This window comes from Engystomops pustulosus, chromosome 8 (genome assembly GCF_040894005.1).
Source record: "Engystomops pustulosus chromosome 8, aEngPut4.maternal, whole genome shotgun sequence".
NCBI classification, from domain to species: Eukaryota; Metazoa; Chordata; class Amphibia; order Anura; family Leptodactylidae; genus Engystomops; species Engystomops pustulosus.
Genome location: NC_092418.1, coordinates 15,400,755 through 15,420,065, shown reverse-complemented (window position 1 = coordinate 15,420,065; position 19,311 = coordinate 15,400,755). Strand labels below are relative to the sequence as shown.

The 19,311-nt window shown below is 45.4% G+C and overlaps 2 protein-coding genes and 1 long non-coding RNA gene across 6 annotated transcripts in view; 2 read left to right on the top strand and 1 right to left on the bottom strand.

The window, feature by feature from the left end:
• LOC140074725 (uncharacterized) overlaps positions 1–675 on the top strand; it is a 123,691-nt gene extending 123,016 nt beyond the window's left edge. For both annotated transcript variants that reach the window (XR_011849254.1, XR_011849256.1), the window contains exon 4: positions 650–675. This is a non-coding gene — a long non-coding RNA (uncharacterized lncRNA). The remainder of the gene's footprint in view (positions 1–649) is intronic.
• On the bottom strand, positions 546–12,068 carry NT5M (5',3'-nucleotidase, mitochondrial). Of its 3 annotated transcripts, none has more exons than XM_072119843.1 (6): positions 11,944–12,068; positions 6,997–7,491; positions 5,998–6,098; positions 4,936–4,996; positions 3,198–3,312; positions 546–2,419 (listed from the first exon to the last, which is right to left on the bottom strand). In XM_072119843.1, the coding sequence occupies exons 2-6, from the start codon at positions 7,309–7,311 to the stop codon at positions 2,274–2,276; spliced, it is 738 nt and encodes a 245-aa protein (XP_071975944.1). In that variant the 5' UTR covers positions 7,312–7,491; positions 11,944–12,068; the 3' UTR covers positions 546–2,273. The 3 variants fall into 3 exon arrangements, with proteins under 3 accessions (XP_071975944.1, XP_071975945.1, XP_071975946.1); XM_072119844.1 differs by lacking the exon at positions 11,944–12,068 and adding an exon at positions 11,622–11,795; XM_072119845.1 differs by lacking the exon at positions 11,944–12,068 and adding an exon at positions 11,684–11,795.
• A 10-nt stretch (positions 12,069–12,078) lies between these two features.
• Positions 12,079–17,940, top strand: COPS3 (COP9 signalosome subunit 3). Its single transcript, XM_072119841.1, has 12 exons — positions 12,079–12,218; positions 13,729–13,858; positions 14,005–14,117; positions 14,203–14,252; positions 15,033–15,125; positions 15,370–15,549; positions 15,633–15,773; positions 15,857–16,030; positions 16,293–16,379; positions 17,090–17,203; positions 17,329–17,409; positions 17,608–17,940. Exons 1-12 carry the CDS (start codon positions 12,164–12,166, stop codon positions 17,659–17,661), a joined length of 1,272 nt encoding a protein of 423 aa, XP_071975942.1. The 5' UTR covers positions 12,079–12,163; the 3' UTR covers positions 17,662–17,940.
• Positions 17,941–19,311: the final 1,371 nt, after the last annotated feature.

Genomic DNA, 19,311 nt, shown 5'->3' with positions numbered 1-19,311 from the left:
CGGTATAACCTGGGGATCTCCTGTATGTAATGATATATGTACAGCCGGTATAACCTGGGGATCTCCTGTATATAATGATATATGTATAGCTGGTATAACCTGGGGATCTCCTGTATATAATGATATATGTACAGCCGGTATAACCTGGAGATCTCCTGTATATAATGATATATGTACATCCGGTATTACCTGGGGATCTCCTGTATATAATGATATATGTACAGCCGGTATAACATAGGGATCTCCTGTATATAATGATATATGTACAGCCGGTATAACATAGGGATCCCCTGTATATAATAATATATGAACAGCCGGTATAACCTGGGGATCTCCTGTATATAGTGATATATGTACAGCCGGTATAACATAGGGATCCCCTGTATATAATGATATATGTACAGCCGGTATAACCTGGGGATCTCCTGTATATAATGATATATGTACAGCTGGTATAACCTGGGGGTCTCCTGTATATAATGATATATGTACAGCCGGTATAACCTGGGGATCTCCTGGTATAAATCCCAGTAATGACACCAGTAAGCAGTAAATAGAAGTATATAATTCACAGTACAGAGGTTTCCTCATGTATATAGCTATTACAGTGGATATATAAGATATCTTACATAACATTTCACCTTTACAGTAAAACACGAGGGAAGATCTGATCCCCTTCATATAATGGAGGCAGACAATGATAAAGTGATCCAGAATCCCGGACAACATACAGCAAATGACACTTATTTCCATACAGAACATAAGACGATAATAAATTTTGATATGTTTCTATGTATATTTCATTACATTATTGGGATAAATACATGAATGTCACAGATAGGACCCTATTCTATAAGCCGGGCTCTTAAAAAAGGGGACAATCCCTTTAAGAAGGACTGATGACTATAAGTTTGTGCGTCCCATAGGTGAGCAGTAATAATACGTCATCACATCCTTATATCACAGTTTTTCATAAATAAAATAAAATGTATGAATTTCGCACTACAGTGACATGCAGAATCTGTGTGAACTAGAGCTGCCGTACAAAGTTAGTTTTCCTTATCCCATTCTGGAAAACGTATTTGCATATTTCCCCAGAATCCCCTAGTGGAGCATCAATGGCTAGAAGTCTCCGCACGCCTGCAAGGCGCCTTAACTGGCAAAGTCCTCGTCCACTCATATGGATTCAGGAAGCGGAGATGTGAGGAGGTACGAGTGTTGGGGTCCTCACTGCTCTGCACAGACAGTGTTATGTGGTAGCCTGCAGGGTTGTGTGTGTTGTTAGTAGCAGCAGGACTATGGATCATGGCACCGGACTGTGATGTTTGCCACTAAAATCACAGAAATTAGCAAATAATATTCCTAAATATATGGTGTAATGGTTTAAAATCAACAATGAATAAAATCCAAAGGAAAAAGCTACAAAAAGGAAAAATATATCACACGGCCACTTCACAAAGGAAGGGAGAAAGATAGATATGAGATAGATGGATAGATAGACAGAGAAATATGAGATAGATAGATGGATAGATAGAGAGATAGATAGGAGATAGATAGATAGATAGATAGGAGATAGATAGATAGATAGATAGATAGGAGATAGATAGATAGGAGATAGATAGATAGATATGAGATAGATGGATAGATAGACAGAGAAATATGAGATAGAGATACCTCATGTCTATCTCTCTCCTATCTATCGTTGTATCTCTGAGATAGATATATAGATGAGATTGATGAGATAGATAGATCTATAGTCTGTTGGCCACCAGTGTTATTACTAATGTGAACAGAGCCAAAACCGGTGTCTTTGTTTGCAGTACAGTGAAGTGAAGAGTATCAGAAGCAGCTCCATGTTCCCATCTAAGAGATCTTAAACAGTGGACTTTCCCTTTAAGGTGGAGTGCTGCTTATGTCCCACACCGTCCCTTCATTAAAGTGCACAGGTCACCCGGTGACGGCCATTTTCACCTTACCTGAATGGTCAGCAGCAGCTAGAGGTTAGTTGTGGTGCACTCTAACCCACATTGGTTTTCTGTGCAATATGGCACCTAGCACCAGGTGGCGCTCATGTGCATGTAAATACCTCACATATGGGTAAAGACGACTTATTGCATCGCTCTGCCTTTCCATTTGTATCCTGTAACAGTTTTACTCCTCTGACAACAAAAAGAAGCATCTCTATGGACCAATCAGAAGGCTTAGATGCATTTCGGGAGGGGAGGGGCTTTTATGGATTACATGGATCTGATTGGTTATTCTTCAGGCTCTGATTAGCTGTGCTGTCTCTTGCTGTCTAGTAACTCCTTCCAATCCTCTCTCCAGGACGGGAGTCTCCGGTGGGGCGGGGTCATGGATAAATGGCGGTTGTGGCAGGCGGTGAACAGGATGTGCTCCCAGCGGGGGTTCGGTTCTGCCCCTGGAGAGAAAAAGGAAAAAAATAAGATTAGATTCCTTGGCCCCCCCACTATAGAGAGGAGGCTCTAGGACCCTGAAGTATCGCAGCAATCCTCATGTAGAGGTACATTACCCAGACGTGGCCTCTGACGTGGCCCCATAGGGTATAGGGGAAGCATTTACAAGTCTTGTGACAAGACCCAGAGTATAATCAGACAACACGACATCTTCATATCTACAGACATCCACACGTTTCTCCAGGTGCGGTATTATTACTATACACAGTGGGGCAGATTTACTTACCCGGTCCATTCGCGATCCAGCAGCGCATTCTTTGTGGTGGACTTGGGTCCGGCCGGGATTCACTAAGGCAGTTCCTCCTCCGTCCACCAGGTGGTGCTGCTGCGCTGAAGTCCGTCGTATTGCACTGGAGTTCACCGAGCCGTCGTGGGTGAAGGTACGCGCAAGTCCCGTGACTTTTTTTTTTTTTTAAATGTGGCGGTTTCTCCGAATCCGTCGGGTTATCGTTCGGCCACGCCGCCCGATTTCCGTTGCGTACATGCCGGCGCCGATGCGCCACAATCCGGTCGTGTGCGCCAAAAACCTGCGGCAATTCAGGGGAAATCGGCGCAAATCAGAAATATTCGGGTAACACGTCGGGAAAACGCGAATCAGGCCCTTAGTAAATGACCCCCAATGTCTCTTCATTTCCACGTTAATCTCTTACTGCTGCATCTCAAGATTCCCAGGACATTCATTGTGTAACTGCATGAAATCTGCGAGAACAGGAAGGACGTTACCTGTGATATCAGGACGGTCATCAATCAGGAGGTCAGCGCACACCACCGTCTTATCCCGGGTCAGAATTATCTGCTCCAAAAACTCGTGTCCAAAGTGTCTCTCCACCCAAGCGTACTGTGCGAGAGGAGGCAGGGGAGTCACCAACACTGCATTATACTAGGGGCGGTATTATAGTAGTTATATTCTTGTACATAGGGGGCAGTATTATAGTAGTTATATTCTTGTACATAGGGGGCAGTATTATAGTAGTTATATTCTTGTACATAGGGGGCAGTATTATAGTAGTTATATTATTGTACATAGCGGGCAGTATTATGGTAGTTATATTCCTGTACATAGGGGGCAGTATTATAGTAGTTATATTCTTGTACATAGGGAGCAGTATTATAGTAGTTATATTCTTGTACATAGGGGGCAGTATTATAGTAGTTATATTCTTGTACATAGGGGGCAGTATTATAGTAGTTATATTCCTGTACATAGGGACAGTATTATAGTAGTTATATTCCTGTACATAGGGGGCAGTATTATAGTAGTTATATTCTTGTACATAGGGGGCAGTATTATAGTAGTTATATTCCTGTACATGGGGGGCAGTATTATAGTAGTTATATTCTTGTACATAGGGGACAGTATTATAGTAGTTATATTCTTGTACATAGGAGCAGTGTTATAGTTGTTATATTCTTGTACATAGGGGGCAGTATTATGGTAGTTATATTCTTGTACATAGGGGGCAGTATTATAGTAGTTATATTCCTGTACATAGGGGGCAGTATTATAGTAGTTATATTCTTGTACATAGGGGCAGTATTATAGTAGTTATATTCTTGTACATAGGGGGCAGTATTATAGCAGTTATATTCTTGTACATAGGGGGCAGTATTATAGCAGTTATATTCTTGTACATAGGGGGCAGTATTATAGTAGTTATATTCCTGTACATAGGGGGCAGTATTATAGTAGTTATATTCCTGTACATAGGGGGCAGTATTATAGTAGTTATATTCTTGTACATAGGGGGCAGTATTATAGTAGTTATATTCCTGTACATAGGGGGCAGTATTATAGTAGTTATATTCTTGTACATAGGGGGCAGTATTATAGTAGTTATATTCCTGTACATAGGGGACAGTATTATAGTAGTTATATTCTTGTACATAGGGGGCAGTATTATAGTAGTTATATTCTTGTACATAGGGGGCAGTATTATAGTAGTTATATTCTTGTACATAGGGGGCAGTATTATAGCAGTTATATTCTTGTACATGGGGGGCAGTATTATAGTAGTTATATTCCTGTACATAGAGGGTAGTATTATAGTAGTTATATTCTTGTACATAGGGGGCAGTATTATAGTAGTTATATTCCTGTACATAGGGGGCAGTATTATAGTAGTTATATTCTTGTACATAGGGGGCAGTATTATAGTAGTTATATTCCTGTACATAGGGGGCAGTATTATAGTAGTTATATTCTTGTACATAGGGGGCAGTATTATAGTAGTTATATTCTTGTACATAGGGGGCAGTATTATAGTAGTTATATTCCTGTACATAGGGGGCAGTATTATAGTAGTTATATTCCTGTACATAGGGGGCAGTATTATAGTAGTTATATTCTTGTACATAGGGGGCAGTATTATAGTAGTTATATTCTTGTACATAGGGGGCAGTATTATAGTAGTTATATTCCTGTACATAGGGGGCAGTATTATAGCAGTTATGTACATTTTACCTTCTCATATGGACAGAACTGGTAGCGCTTTATGGGACTGGTGCAGATGAAGACATCAGTGCTGGAAGGAAACAAAGCCTGAAGTTATTAAATCTATCAAACAATAATTTTTTCTTCTTTTTTTTGTTATATTTAAAACACCTTCCCAGCCTGAAACAGCTGATACTGTAGTCACCGTCAGAGTAGTGGATATTGAGGCCTTGAGGGTGAATCCACACGTTCAGTTTTTCAGATACAGTATTTGAAGGAAAATAATGGATGAGGACATATAATTGGGAGATGTGTCTCCTCCTCTATTTTCACTCCAATCAAAAACTGCATCTGAAAAACTGACTGTGTGAACACCCCCTTAGGTCCAGGGCTCCTTGTGTTGCACATATCATGGTGGGGGTTGTGGGATTTGGACGCATTCCTCGGGTGCAGTAGTATTTGTCGCTGCTTCTTGTGTCAATCAGCTGCGCCTCCAGCCATGACAGGAGACACCGCAAGGAACTCCTTATCCTATCACCTAATCTTGAACACCGCAATGTCAGTCACTTCATGTGTCTCTGGGTGAGAACATTCAGGTTATTTGTGAAATCTCATAATTTATCCCATTTTGTATGTTTTTGGCTGCAGTGTTACAAAAAAGCTCTAGTATAGCCAGAAGCGGAACTGTATGGATAACTATCACCACAAGTCTCTCCTCCTGGTGAATAACTACAACTCCCAGCATGTCCTGGATTTAAAGGGGTTTTCTGGGATTGAAAAACTGGTCCAGGCAGCAGTTTATGGGCAAGAAACATATAACATGTACCCACCTCTCCAGAGACCCCCGACAGCAGCGCCTGTAACCACTGAGACATTCAATGTGAGACCGGTGATCGGCTCAGTGATCATGTGCACATCTGTCCCAATGAGGACCATTAGGCCGAGGGCCTGGAGTGCCAGGACCACAACAAGATGGCCGAGAGATAGGAAAGTTCATGCCATCTATTTCCTAAACAGGTACAATCTGCCTCCCATTAGAATATATTTTAGTGTCAGAAATCCCCCTTTATTAGCAACAGATTAACCCCTTACCTGGGTAAGCGTGACATTTCTTTTAAGGCCTCCACAGCTCCATCAATAGGATCCAGGTCCAAGAAGAAATTCTTTGCTTCCCAGATACTCATAGCTTTCTCCTAAAAAAAATAAAATAGGGACTAAATACATGTGAAGAAAGGTTCATGTCATACTGGTAGGATATGACTCTCAGGGTGATAATGGGGGCTAGAGGGACCCCCACCATATATGAGATGATGTGGATTGGGTCTAAGCTGTAGAGGAATCTACCATCAGAATCCATGATGATAAACCAGGGACAATACTCATAGACAACGGGACTGTGGGAATCTTCTTATATTAGGTCCATGGGGGGGGGGGGGGGGGCGTTACCATAGGCCAGTGATGGCGAACCTTTTAGAGGCCGAGTGCCCAAACTACAACAAAGACCCACTTATTTATCGCAAAGTGCCAACACAGAAATTTAATTTGTGATTTATACTCCCTTCTCTGTCACAGTTTTCATTGATACCAGCTCCCTGAGGCACCAATAAAGCAGAAAATAGTCCCAGGTAGCGCTGTCACTTTAAAATAGCTCTGTGCACAGCAAGTCCTGGGCTGTCTGGGGCTGCAGGAAGATACCTGGAGTCATCTCTGGTGATGGCCTGAGTGCCCACAGAAAGGGCTCTGAGTGCCACCTCTGGCACCAGTGCCATAGGTTAGCCATCACTGCCATAGGCCCTTCAAGCTGCAGTCTCACAGGCTGTTACACTGTCTCCACCTCCCTCTCAGCACTCCCCCCGCCAATGTAATTTCACAGAGTGAGAGGGGTAAATGCTCCTGCACAGTGTAACAGCTTGTGAATCTGCAGCAGGGATGGGTTCTGTAAACAGCCCAGGAGCCCTTCAGGCTTATCAGATTACCTCAGTCGCGGTGCCTGGATCTATGAGAAACTGCTCCTGGGTTATTTTGATAGATTTTGGTGGTAGATTGCTTTTAAATGTCACAGTGGGACCCATATCTCTCCCCATTACTTACACTCAGTCCTGGCTTCAACTTCTCATACTGCTCCGATACCCAGAATCCTCTGCGGTCCTCCAGGTCAATGTAAGGCTCCTTAGGGTATAGAGCTCTGTACTTCTTTAAGAAGCCCCCTTCAAAGTCGGCCAGCACTCCATCCATGTCCACCAACACCCTGAGGCGCCTGGCTGAAGTGGTAGAAGAGCAGGTCCTGCAGTTGCGTAGTCCTGCGGTCAGAGCACCGCCCCCGCGGAGCAGCTTTGGTAGGGACATGGCACTCGGTGAACTAGTTGTGCATTGTACAGGGTTTACCTGCACAGGGTGTGTGATCATAGAGCACCAGATCCACACCTACGTTACCAAGAAGGAGGCTGAGATGGAAAAAAGTTCTCCAGGGACTCCTTTACATTAGGCAGGTGCAATCTGACCCCGGCCGGGGATACCATTCATGTCCCTGGAGGAGAAGATCTTCTTGGCTCTGTGTCCCGCTCATTCATCTGCAGCAGTCAGGGTCTGTAGGGAAATCATTGTAGGAAAATGAGACTTGTAGTCCGCGACATGATGGATGCAGCAGCAGTGATACTGCAGGGTGTGAGCACAGGAGCAGAGCAGTGGTGTAGGGAGGAGGCTGCATCTGACCGAGGAGACGTCCTCAGCATGTAGAAACCTCAGCGTCACAATCACTGCTCTGCATGCAGGACACAGGGGGCGCACTCACCGGCCCCCTATCCTATATACACAGGAGGTCAGGACCTCTGCAGGCACCGGCCCCCTGTCCTATATACACAGGGGTCAGGATCTCTGCAGCCACCGCCCCTTGTCTTATATACACAGGGGTCAGGATCTCTGCAGGCACCGGCCCCTTCTCCTATATACACAGGGGGTCACAACCTCTGCAGGCACCAGCCCCCTGTCCTATATACACAGGGGGTCACAACCTCTGCAGGCACCGGCCCCTTGTCCTATATACACAGGGGTCAGGATCTCTGCAGCCACCGCCCCTTGTCTTATATACACAGGGGTCAGGATCTCTGCAGGCACCGGCCCCTTCTCCTATATACACAGGGGGTCACAACCTCTGCAGGCACCAGCCCCCTGTCCTATATACACAGGGGGTCACAACCTCTGCAGGCACCGGCCCCTTGTCCTATATACACAGGGGTCAGGATCTCTGCAGGCACCGGCCCCTTGTCCTATATACACAGGGGTCAGGATCTCTGCAGGCACCGGCCCCTTGTCCTATATACACAGGGGTCAGGATCTCTGCAAGCACCAGCCCCCTGTCCTATATACACAGGGGTCAGGATCTCGGGCAGGCACCGGCCCCTTGTCCTATATACACAGGGGGTCACAACCTCTGCAGCCACCGGCCCCCTGTCCTATATACACAGGAGGTCCGGATCTCTGCAGGCACCGGCCCCCTGTCCTATATACACAGGAGGTCAGGATCTCTGCAGCCACCGGCCCCCTGTCCTATATACACAGGAGGTCCGGATCTCTGCAGGCACCGGCCCCCTGTCCTATATACACAGGAGGTCAGGATCTCTGCAGGCACCGGCCCCCTGTCCTATATACACAGGAGGTCCGGATCTTGGGCAGGCACCGGCCCCTTGTCCTATATACACAGGAGGTCCGGATCTCTGCAGGCACCGGCCCCCTGTCCTATATACACAGGAGGTCCGGATCTCTGCAGGCACCGGCCCCCTGTCCTATATACACAGGAGGTCCGGATCTTGGGCAGGCACCGGCCCCTTGTCCTATATACACAGGAGGTCCGGATCTCTGCAGGCACCGGCCCCCTGTCCTATATACACAGGAGGTCCGGATCTCTGCAGCCACCGGCCCCTTGTCCTATATACACAGGGAGGGCGCTGCGGTGCAATGACTGCAGCAGTCACAGGCTTTCATCACTCTGTTCCTGTGTACCGCTGCCTTGTAAGGACAAGCGCACTCCTCTACTTAAAGCCACAGGCACATTCTGTTGGTGTTTCTGTTCTGCATAGCAACTCTCTAGGGGAGGGACCGTCATGGAGCATTAACTCCTGCATGTCCAGGTTGTATCCATGTGCTAGATATGAGAGATAGATAGATATAAGATACATAGAAATGGGATATATTTGATGTAGATAGATATGAAATAGATAAATATGAGATAGATAGATATGAGATAGATAGATAGATAGATAGATAGATAGATAGATAGATAGGAGATAGATAGATAGGAGATAGATAGGAGATAGATAGATAGATAGATAGATAGATAGATAGATATGAGATAGATAGATATGAGATAGATAGATAGATAGATAGGAGATAGATAGATAGGAGATAGATAGGAGATAGATAGATAGATAGATAGATAGATAGATAGGAGATAGATAGATAGATAGATAGATAGATAGAAGATAGATAACAACATCATAGTTTTAGTAGTTGAGTGTATTAAAAAAGCACAAAAAGGGAAATCCTCCAAGAATGAAGGTAAATCAGATATAAAAATGGATAGATAGATAGATAGATAGATAGATAGATATGAGATAGATAGATAGATAGATAGATATGAGATAGATAGATAGATAGGAGATAGATAGATAGATAGATATGAGATAGATAGATAGATAGATAGATAGATAGATAGATAGATAGATAGATAGATTAGGAGATAGATAGATAGGAGATAGATAGATAGATAGATAGATATGAGATAGATAGATAGATAGATAGATAGATAGATAGATATGGGATATATAGATAGGAGATAGATAGATAGATAGATATGAGATAGATAGATATGAGATAGATAGATAGATAGGAGATAGATAGGAGATAGATAGATATGAGATAGATAGATAGGAGATAGATAGATTGGAGATAGATAGATAGGATATTGATAGATATGAGATAGATGATAAATATGATAAATAGATATGAGATTGATAGGAGATAGATACCGTAGATAGATAAGAGATAGATAAGAGATAGATAGATAGATAGATAGATAGGAGATAGATAGATAGATAGATAGATAGATAGATAGATAGATAGATAGATAGGAGATAGATAGATAGATAGATAGATAGATAGATAGATTGGAGATAGATAGATAGGATATTGATAGATATGAGATAGATGATAAATATGATAAATAGATATGAGATTGATAGGAGATAGATACCGTAGATAGATAAGAGATAGATAAGAGATAGATAGATAGATAGGAGATAGATAGATAGATAGATAGATAGATAGATAGATAGGAGATAGATAGATAGATAGATAGATAGATAGATAGGAGATAGATAGATAGGAGATAGATAGATAGATAGATAGGAGATAGATAGATAGATAGATAGATAGGAGATAGATAGATAGATAGATAGATAGATAGATAGATAGATAGATAGATAGATAGGAGATAGATAGGAGATAGATAGATAGGAGATAGATAGATAGATAGGAGATAGATAGATAGATAGGAGATAGATAGATAGATAGATAGATAGATAGATAGGAGATAGATTGATAGGAGATAGATAGATAGATAGATAGATAGATAGATAGATAAGAGATAGATAGATAGATAGATAGATAGATAGATAGATAGATAGATAGATAGGAGATAGGAGATAGATAGATAGATAGGAGATAGATAGATGATAAATAGATATGAGAACGGGGGGGGGGGGGGGCATTCACAATATTATTTGGAATATTATTTTGAATGCACTTTGAACAATGCGTCTGTTCTTCCATTATTTGCAAAGGCAGAACTTGTGTCTTGTTTCTTTTTTGCCTTTAATTTGTGTCTGTTGTGTTTTGCAATAAACTAAGTAATAAACCGTACACATAAATAGGATGCGTTTTGAAAATGCAACATGTGAATGCAGACTAAAGGCGGTTTCCCACATGCCACATCCGTATATGCGTCATCCTTGATCACATGCTGAGGTCACATTGCCTTTCCACTGCATCTGCTAAAGCGCAATGTAACCTTGTGTCATCAGGTCTGAAGCCAGTGGAATGCATCAAAGACGTCAAAAACCCTCAGGGCGCGTTCACACGTTGCGTTTTGACCTGCGTTTTCATTGCATTTGAAACGCATATACAACAGCTGAGGAGAGGTGATTTGCCTAATTACATCACTGTTAACGTTTCCGTTTACAAAACGCATCGTAAACGTGATGTTAACGCATGCGTTTTGTTAACTCATGCGTTAACATTGCGTTTACAAATGTAAACGGTAATGTAATTAGCCAAATTACCTCACATCAGCTGTTGTATATGCGTTTCAACTGCAATGAAAACGCAACCAAAACGCAACGTGTGAACGCGCCCTCAGGGTGATGCCACGCAGTGCGTTTTTGGACCATTTTAAAGCATGCATTTTCAATCCGTTTAAAACGCATGCAATTACCCCACATCAAGCATGCAAACATCTGAAAAGCGCACACGTTTTTTAATACGTTTGAGATTGCAGAGGAAGCGCAACAATAATGCCACATGTGTCAGCGGCCTCACACACATCTATGTGCTTCTATTCACTGACTGCAAGCACTGGTCTTAACGGCAATGAGTGGCAGTGCACACGGCGAATTAGTGACTTTTCACTATATGATTAATACATAAAGAAATAGACATTTAACCCCTTTGATGCTGCAGTATAGTAAAGGTTATAGAGAAAATGTGGAAATAGGTTATAAATAACTCCCAGTCACTCCGCGGCTTTCCCAGGTTGGATGAAAATGATGGAGGAGGAAGGAGAGACGACAACAACAGCCATGGGGCGGAGTCTGTGCTGGCAACCAATCAGATGTGCGCTTTCATTAACTGATGAAAGAAGAGCCGCAATCTGATTGGTTGCGTTGAGCACTCGCATAGGGAAACGGCCGGCGCGGGGTGCATGCTGGGAGTTGCGGTTTCTATCAGCCGCCGGTTGTATCCCGTGACACGGCCCCTTTTACTGACCTTCTGGTGACTTTTATCGCGATAGTTCGTGCGGCGCTGACGTCGCGCGGCCCCGCCCACCCCGCTCTGACAGCGATCTCGCGGGAAGTACCCGGCCCGCCTGCTTCCGGGGAGTCTCGCGATATTTCGGCGCGCTGAGTGAGTTCGGCCTGTGCTCCTGCTCTCTCGGCTCCCGGCACCGGCTCTCCTCCGCGGAGGGAGGCGGGAGACACCCCGCACCATGGCGTCTGCTCTGGAGCAGTTCGTGAACAGCGTCAGGCAGCTGTCCTCTCAAGGTGAGGAGGGCCGGAGCGGCGGGCGGGAGCCTGGGGTGTAGCCGGGATGAGAGGCCGGCACCAGTGCGCGGAACAAAATATCCCAAATCTAGGAGTAGTAAGACCCAGCAGCCAATCACAGAAGGGCTTTCGTTCACTGCAGCTTAAGAGCTGGGCCCTGGTTGGTCACTATAACTTGTGCACTACTATGAAGGCGACCAATCAGCACCTTGTTTTCATTTTGAGTTGTTAAGAGATGCGCGCTGATTGGTTATTGGGGGGGGGGGGGGGGCTGCTTGTGTTTAGTGTCAGTGAAGTCTCACTAGTATAAAGACTTGTCACAGCTGTGTGTTTGTTACAGTTGTATCAGCCTGACCTGACATCTGTTCCCTGTGCTGGGAAATTGTAATACACAATAGATTTTTGTTGCTGTTGTAGCAAACTCTGAGCTGTGACAAGTTACAGAATGAACATGGAGACCCCGGTCCTTCTTCCTATGGCCCTGATCATTGTACAAGGGATATGTCTGGATAGTGGGGGACCACTACTCATCGCATGGGCATAGACCCCTGAATGAAGGGTCAGGTTGGGCGTGGCAGGTCAAGTGCTCTCAGACTACAAATCTATGGCAATGTCACAGCAGGTGAAGCACTTGACCTGTCACTCCATGAGGGGACCCACACAATCAGAAAGGTATCTCCTATTGTCTGACACAGATGCAAGCATATGGGGTCTTTGGTGAGTTGTCTTGTTTCAATGGAGGGTCCGGGTGCTGAAGCATATGATATGGCAGGTGAGGGTCCCAACTCAGCCCCCAGTTAATCACCATTCGGTTATAGGACCCTCCTTCTAGTGCTACATCCTATATAATGGATGGAAGGATTGGCATCCAATACATCTGTAACGCTGACTGAGGGTCCGTGCCGGAGGTCCATGCCTTGCCCGATCCTGGTGGAGCTGAGCTGATTGGACGTGCCACGTGCACGTATCAGGGGCCCCCCTGTATGTGTCACAGTTACCTCGCTGCTGCACAGGGTTATACTGTCCACTGATGAGATGTGCAATAATGAAGACTGTGAGTGACAGGACGCCCCCCCATATATGGAATATAGTGCTGGGATATTATAATATTTTACAGTAATGGGGAACCTTCTAGAGACCCAGTGCCCAAACTACTACTTATTCTTCACAAAGTGGCATCATGGTAATTTAAGCAGTAACTTATTGCTCCCTGCTTTGTCATGAGGACGCAAATACAGTAGAATACAGATCATTGTAGCCCCCCAACCCCCTCAGGACCCCAAGAACCTGGAGCCCAGAGCAGGAGCCCCAATACTATATAGGTCTTGTTCACACCTCGTCGGGTGCCTCCTGCAGTTCCAAGCAACAAAGGAACTGACACATTCTCAGCCACCTGGGAGGCCTTGAGTCCTGTCTGGCGAACGCTATGCTAGGGTGATGGCCTGGGTGCCCACAGACCACTGCTATGATATCTAATGTATGAGATCCCCTCCCCCGCTCTGTATTACAGGACAAATGACTCAGCTGTGTGAGCTCATCAACAAGAGCGGCGAGCTGCTGGCAAAGAACCTCTCCCACCTGGACACAGTGCTGGGGGCGCTGGACGTGCAGGAGCATTCCCTGGGGGTCCTCGCTGTTCTGTAAGTAAGGGTTAAAGAGTGCAAATCAGTGTCCCAGGGACCCTGTGTTGAAAGTTGTGGCCCCTGGCCCGGCTTCTCTTCTTGGGGGGGCCAGGTACCTCGCAGGTTGTACAGTATTGTCCCTCTGACCGGTCTCTCTTCTGCAGGTTCGTAAAGTTTTCCATGCCCAGTATTCCTGATTTTGAGACGTTGTTTTCTCAAGTCCAGCTCTTCATCAGCACTTGTAACGGGGAGCACATCCGATACGCCACAGACACCTGTGAGTATGTCTGCGCTGCTGCGGGAGGACAGGAGGGGGGCCCTGTATGCTGCAGACACTGATTTTACCCTCCTGTCGTTCACAGTTGCAGGTCTCTGCCATCAATTAACAAATGCACTTGTGGAGAGAAAACAGGTGAGTGTCCACATCTCTGGAGATTCTCTCCCATTTCCAGATCTCTGCTTGCTGTCTGTGTGCAGTGAGAGGGAGTGAAACGGTCCTGATATAATCCTGTTTACCCAGAAGTAGATCAGCACCACAAATCTCTCTGTCCTGATAGTTTGCTACAATATTAACGCAGGTTAAACGTATCCATTTAGCCGAAAGATTCTACAACTGGATACATTGATGCAAACCACCTGCTCTGCAATACTGAATTTCTCTGTGTTCACTGACAGCAAACAGAGATCTTTAAAAAGCTTATGAATTTGAAGGAGTTGTAAATTATTTTACTATAGATAACAGGTTATGTCTTATCCACATGACGGGAAGGTAACTTTCTGATCATTGGGGGTCAGATACCTGGGTTGGGGTCCCAGTGTAGACATAGTGGTGGACTGCACAGACGCATTGCTGCTCCATTCATCTCAATGGAGCGGCAGGAGCAGTCTATCCAATGTGACTTGTCTTCTCATGATCGGTAGGGGTCTCTCTTTATTGACTAGCATGTTATTCCCTATCCTGTGAATGTCAATTTTGTTGACAAACTCCTTTACGTTTATTATAGACTTAGGAAAGCTCTTTATGAGGTTCTGATTACTAAGGAAACTACGTTTGCCCCTTTAAGACCTACTTCTGTGTGACAGCCACCCTGTACTGTACTACTGACCCCTAAATATTAGATGTCGCTATTAGGGATTTATTCCAGGAGATGTAACCCTATTGGTTTCTTTTCTTGTCCCATTTTTTTTCCAGCCTTTACGAGGAATCTGTGTTCTCAGACAAGCCATAGACAAGATGCAAATGAATACAAATCAGCTGACCTCAATTCACGCAGATCTCTGCCAGGTAATACAACCTGTGCTCGGTGAAGCGCGGCAGCGTACAGCATGGGGGTGGGTGGGCACAGCAGTCTGAGGGGTGGAGGAGATTAGAAGGCGATTCCTGACTACCTACTTTGGACTCTAGTAGTCATCGGGGGAGGGGGGAGTTGTGGTTTTGTGTGGATTCATTTTTCATGCTGCATATGTTGTACCCCTCTGCCCCCTGTTGGTACAGCCCGGATTAACCATTCTCTCTCCTATTTTCGCAGCTCTGCCTGTTAGCAAAATGTTTTAAGCCGGCAATTGCTTACTTAGATGTAGATATGATGGACATATGTAAAGAGAATGGAGCGTACGACGCCAGGCCCTTCCTCTGCTACTATTATTACGGGGGGATGATCTACACGGGGCTGAAGAACTTTGAGCGGGCGCTTTACTTTTATGAGCAGGTAGGAGGGAGGCCTAGTACCCAGTATATATGTATACCTTGAGTGCATGTGAGTAACTCGTGTCTTCTCCTCCCCCTCCGCAGGCGATCACAACGCCGGCCATGGCCGTTAGTCACATCATGTTGGAATCCTATAAGAAGTATATACTAGTATCATTAATCCTCTTAGGAAAAGTCCAACCGCTGCCTAAATATACCTCACAGATTGTCGGTAGATTTATAAAGGTAAGTGGGGTTAGTGTCCAGGTGTTTGTGTTGTTCAGTTCTGTAGCAGATAACATGCAGCCGCTGGTGTCTTCCATCTGCAGCCTCTTAGCAACGCGTACCATGAGCTGGCGCAGGTTTACGCCACCAACAACCCGGCCGAGCTGAGGAACCTGGTGAACAAACACAGCGAGACCTTTACCAGGGACAATAACATGGGGCTGGTGAAGCAGTGTCTGTCCTCCCTGTACAAGAAGAATATACAGAGGCTTACCAAGGTAAGTATAAGGACCAGGATATGGGGTGCTCTCTGCTGGGCACGAGGGTGGAGGACTTGTACCCCGCTATGATTGGCATGTCCCACTAGTCTGCTCCATTCATCCAAGAGACCAAGAACTATTAAAGCCCAATCCATTCACTTAATTCTGTCTTGCTGCAGTACCACACATAGCTCAGAGTCCACCAGTTACAGCTTATGTTCTACTTCTCCACCATTCTTTGCATTTCTGTAACCCAGATGTTCCTATTATTTTCTTCCAGACCTTCCTAACGCTGTCACTACAAGACATGGCAAGTCGAGTTCAATTATCTGGTGCTCAAGAGGCTGAAAAATATGTTCTGTACATGGTAAGAAATGTAAAGGGCCTGTACCTGCACCCAACTTCTCCCAGGCAATTATTGGGGTACATGGGGCATGGGTGCTGCAGGTTATAGGGGATAACTTGCTGATTGGTGGGGTACTCAGTGATTGGACACCCACGGGTCGCACCTCTCTATGGAGCTGACAGAGGTAACCGAGCGCTGTACTCTGTCAGTTCTATAGACAGTGGATGGAGAGCTCTTGGGGAACAGAACATCGGTCTCATGATCTGTAGGAACCATCACCAGTCAGCACAAAAGTTGTGACTGGACAAATTCTTTCATTTATCCTTTGACTTTCAATGAAGCAAAGAAATACCTGCACTGATTCCAACATTCGGGGTGTTTTGCTTTTGAACTTTTATGATGGATATTTAGACCCCGTTTGGATCTACCCTAAAAGATTGTTACGCATCTATATCAGAGAGATTTGCCTTGTGACATTGTATTGGCGCAGGGACCCTGGTCCCGCTACTTTGCAGTTTTTACGCTGTTAGAAACGAGCAGAGAATAAGCGGACGCTCCCGCAGAGGGAGAAACGCAGCTGCTTTCCATGCAGGGGCTTGTAAATGGGGAGGATTTTCATACAGAACATCTCTTGGGAATTTAGATATTTTGGAATCCTGGAAATTCCTGTCTGCACGATGCAGAGAGATTGTGAATGAAGCTGACATTAACTACAGGTTTTCTCTTTTCAGATAGAAGATGGAGAAATCTTTGCAAGTATTAATCAGAAAGACGGCATGGTGTGCTTTCATGATAATCCCGAGAAATACAACAATCCCGCTATGCTTCACAATATCGATCAGGAGGTAAGTGCCGGGAGGAGGGGGGGGGGTGGATTCAGATACAGGATTGTAGTTGTCGTCGATTCCTATTGAAATGAATGGGAGTTGGATATTTTTTTTTTGATAATTTGTACATTTCTGGTCTGTAGATGCTGCGCTGTATAGACCTGGACGACCGATTAAAAGCAATGGATCAAGAGATCACCATGAATCCACAGTTTGTTCAGAAGGTAATGCTAAGCCGCTTAGGGGCTGTGAGTGTCTCTTCGGAGAGACTACAACTCCCAGAATGCCCGGACAGTTTCTTAGCCGTATAAATATACTTTATGTAGATACTGAGAGTGTAGAAAGACATAAAGGGGATCTCTGGGCTCAGAGGTTTTGTTGTATATCAGCATTGACCTCCCCGGGCTTCTTATCTGTTGCAGAGCATGGGCTCTCAAGACGACGACTCAGGAAACAAGCCATCCAGCTACTCCTAGAGGGGACGGCCCTGCAGCGCACATCTCCAGAACGTGCATCTTCAGCAATGCAAAACCTTATTTCTCAAAAAGAAAAAAAAAAAGTCTTCAATAACCAACTGGGAGAAACTCCGCCACCTCTATGCCTGGACATTGAACTAAAATATACAAAAAAAATAAAAAAACGGAAAACCAATATTTATGAAGATTTTTGTTTTCTCTCAGTCTTGTTATGCGTTCAAAGTTATACTCCTTGGAGCGGACACACCACCTATACAAATAAAGTCTGTTGTGAATTTGTCTCCAGCGAATTCTTTGGCTCCTGTGCAGGAGGGACAGAGGGAAAATAGGGGTGAAAGGGATGATGTAAACCTTAGGAGGAGGGAAGAGTAATCTGGTGTAGTTATTGCTAAGCTCCAGGCCAAGGTATGAACACTGAAAGGGTTGTGCCAAATTTCATATGTACATCGGGTATAGAGGTATAGAGAGTCTGTGTATAAGATTGGGGGGGGGGGGGGGGGGGGGGGGTGTACTTTCCACCTCCTGTGAGTCGGTCTAGTTTGCTACATTGTTCCAATATTGAATTAGCTGCCACACAGACCATCACCACCCGCCGCCCCCCAAGTGAGATCTCTTCTCTGCAGTCAGTCCCTGTGCTTGGACAGTGTGAGATCTCTTCTCTGCAGTCGGTCCCTGTGCTCGGACAGTGTGAGATCTCTTCTTTGCAGTCAGTCCCTGTGCTTGGACAGTGTGAGATCTCTTCTCTGCAGTCGGTCCCTGTGCTCGGACAGTGTGAGATCTCTTCTCTGCAGTCGGTCCCTGTGCCTGGACAGTGTGAGATCTCTTCTCTGCAGTCGGCCCCTGTGCCTGGACAGTGTGAGATCTCTTCTTTGCAGTCAGTCCCTGTGCTCGGACAGTGTGAGATCTCTTCTCTGCAGTCGGTCCCTGTGCCTGGACAGTGTGAGATCTCTTCTTTGCAGTCAGTCCCTGTGCTTGGACAGTGTGAGATCTCTTCTCTGCAGTCGGCCCCTGTGCCTGGACAGTGTGAGATCTCTTCTTTGCAGTCAGTCCCTGTGCTTGGACAGTGTGAGATCTCTTCTCTGCAGTCAGTCCCTGTGCTCGGACAGTGTGAGATCTCTTCTCTGCAGTCGTTCCCTGTGATTGGACAGTGTAAGATCTCTTCTCTGCAGTCGTTCCCTGTGATTGGACAGTGTAAGATCTCTTCTCTGCAGTCGGTACCTGTGCCCAGACAGTGTGAGATCTCTTCTCTGCAGTCGGTCCCTGTGCTCGGACAGTGTGAGATCTCTTCTCTGCAGTCGGTCCCTGTGCTCGGACAGTGTGAGATCTCTTCTCTGCAGTCGGCCCCTGTGCCCAGACAGTGTGAGATCTCTTCTCTGCAGTCGGTCCCTGTGCTCGGACAGTGTGAGATCTCTTCTCTGCAGTCGGTCCCTGTGCCTGGACAGTGTGAGATCTCTTCTTTGCAGTCAGTCCCTGCGCTTGGACAGTGTGAGATCTCTTCTCTGCAGTTGGTCCCTGTGCCTGGACAGTGTGAGATCTCTTCTCTGCAGTCGGTCCCTGTGATCGGACAGTGTGAGATCTCTGCAGTCGGTCCCTGTGATCGGACAGTTTGAGATCTCTTCTCTGCAGTCGGTCCCTGTGATCGGACAGTGT

Coding starts and splice junctions, on each gene's coding strand:
- COPS3 (XM_072119841.1), top strand. CDS start 12,164: ATGGCGTCTGCTCTGGAGCAGTTCGTGAACAGCGTCAGGCAGCTGTCC. Junction 16,380..17,089: donor AAAAATATGTTCTGTACATG/GTAAGAAATGTA, acceptor TTCTCTTTTCAG/ATAGAAGATGGAGAAATCTT. Junction 17,204..17,328: donor TTCACAATATCGATCAGGAG/GTAAGTGCCGGG, acceptor TCTGGTCTGTAG/ATGCTGCGCTGTATAGACCT.
- NT5M (XM_072119843.1), bottom strand. CDS start 7,311: ATGATCACACACCCTGTGCAGGTAAACCCTGTACAATGCACAACTAGT. Junction 4,997..5,997: donor GAAATGTCACGCTTACCCAG/GTAAGGGGTTAA, acceptor GTTTCCTTCCAG/CACTGATGTCTTCATCTGCA. Junction 3,313..4,935: donor AGTTCTGTCCATATGAGAAG/GTAAAATGTACA, acceptor CCTCTCGCACAG/TACGCTTGGGTGGAGAGACA.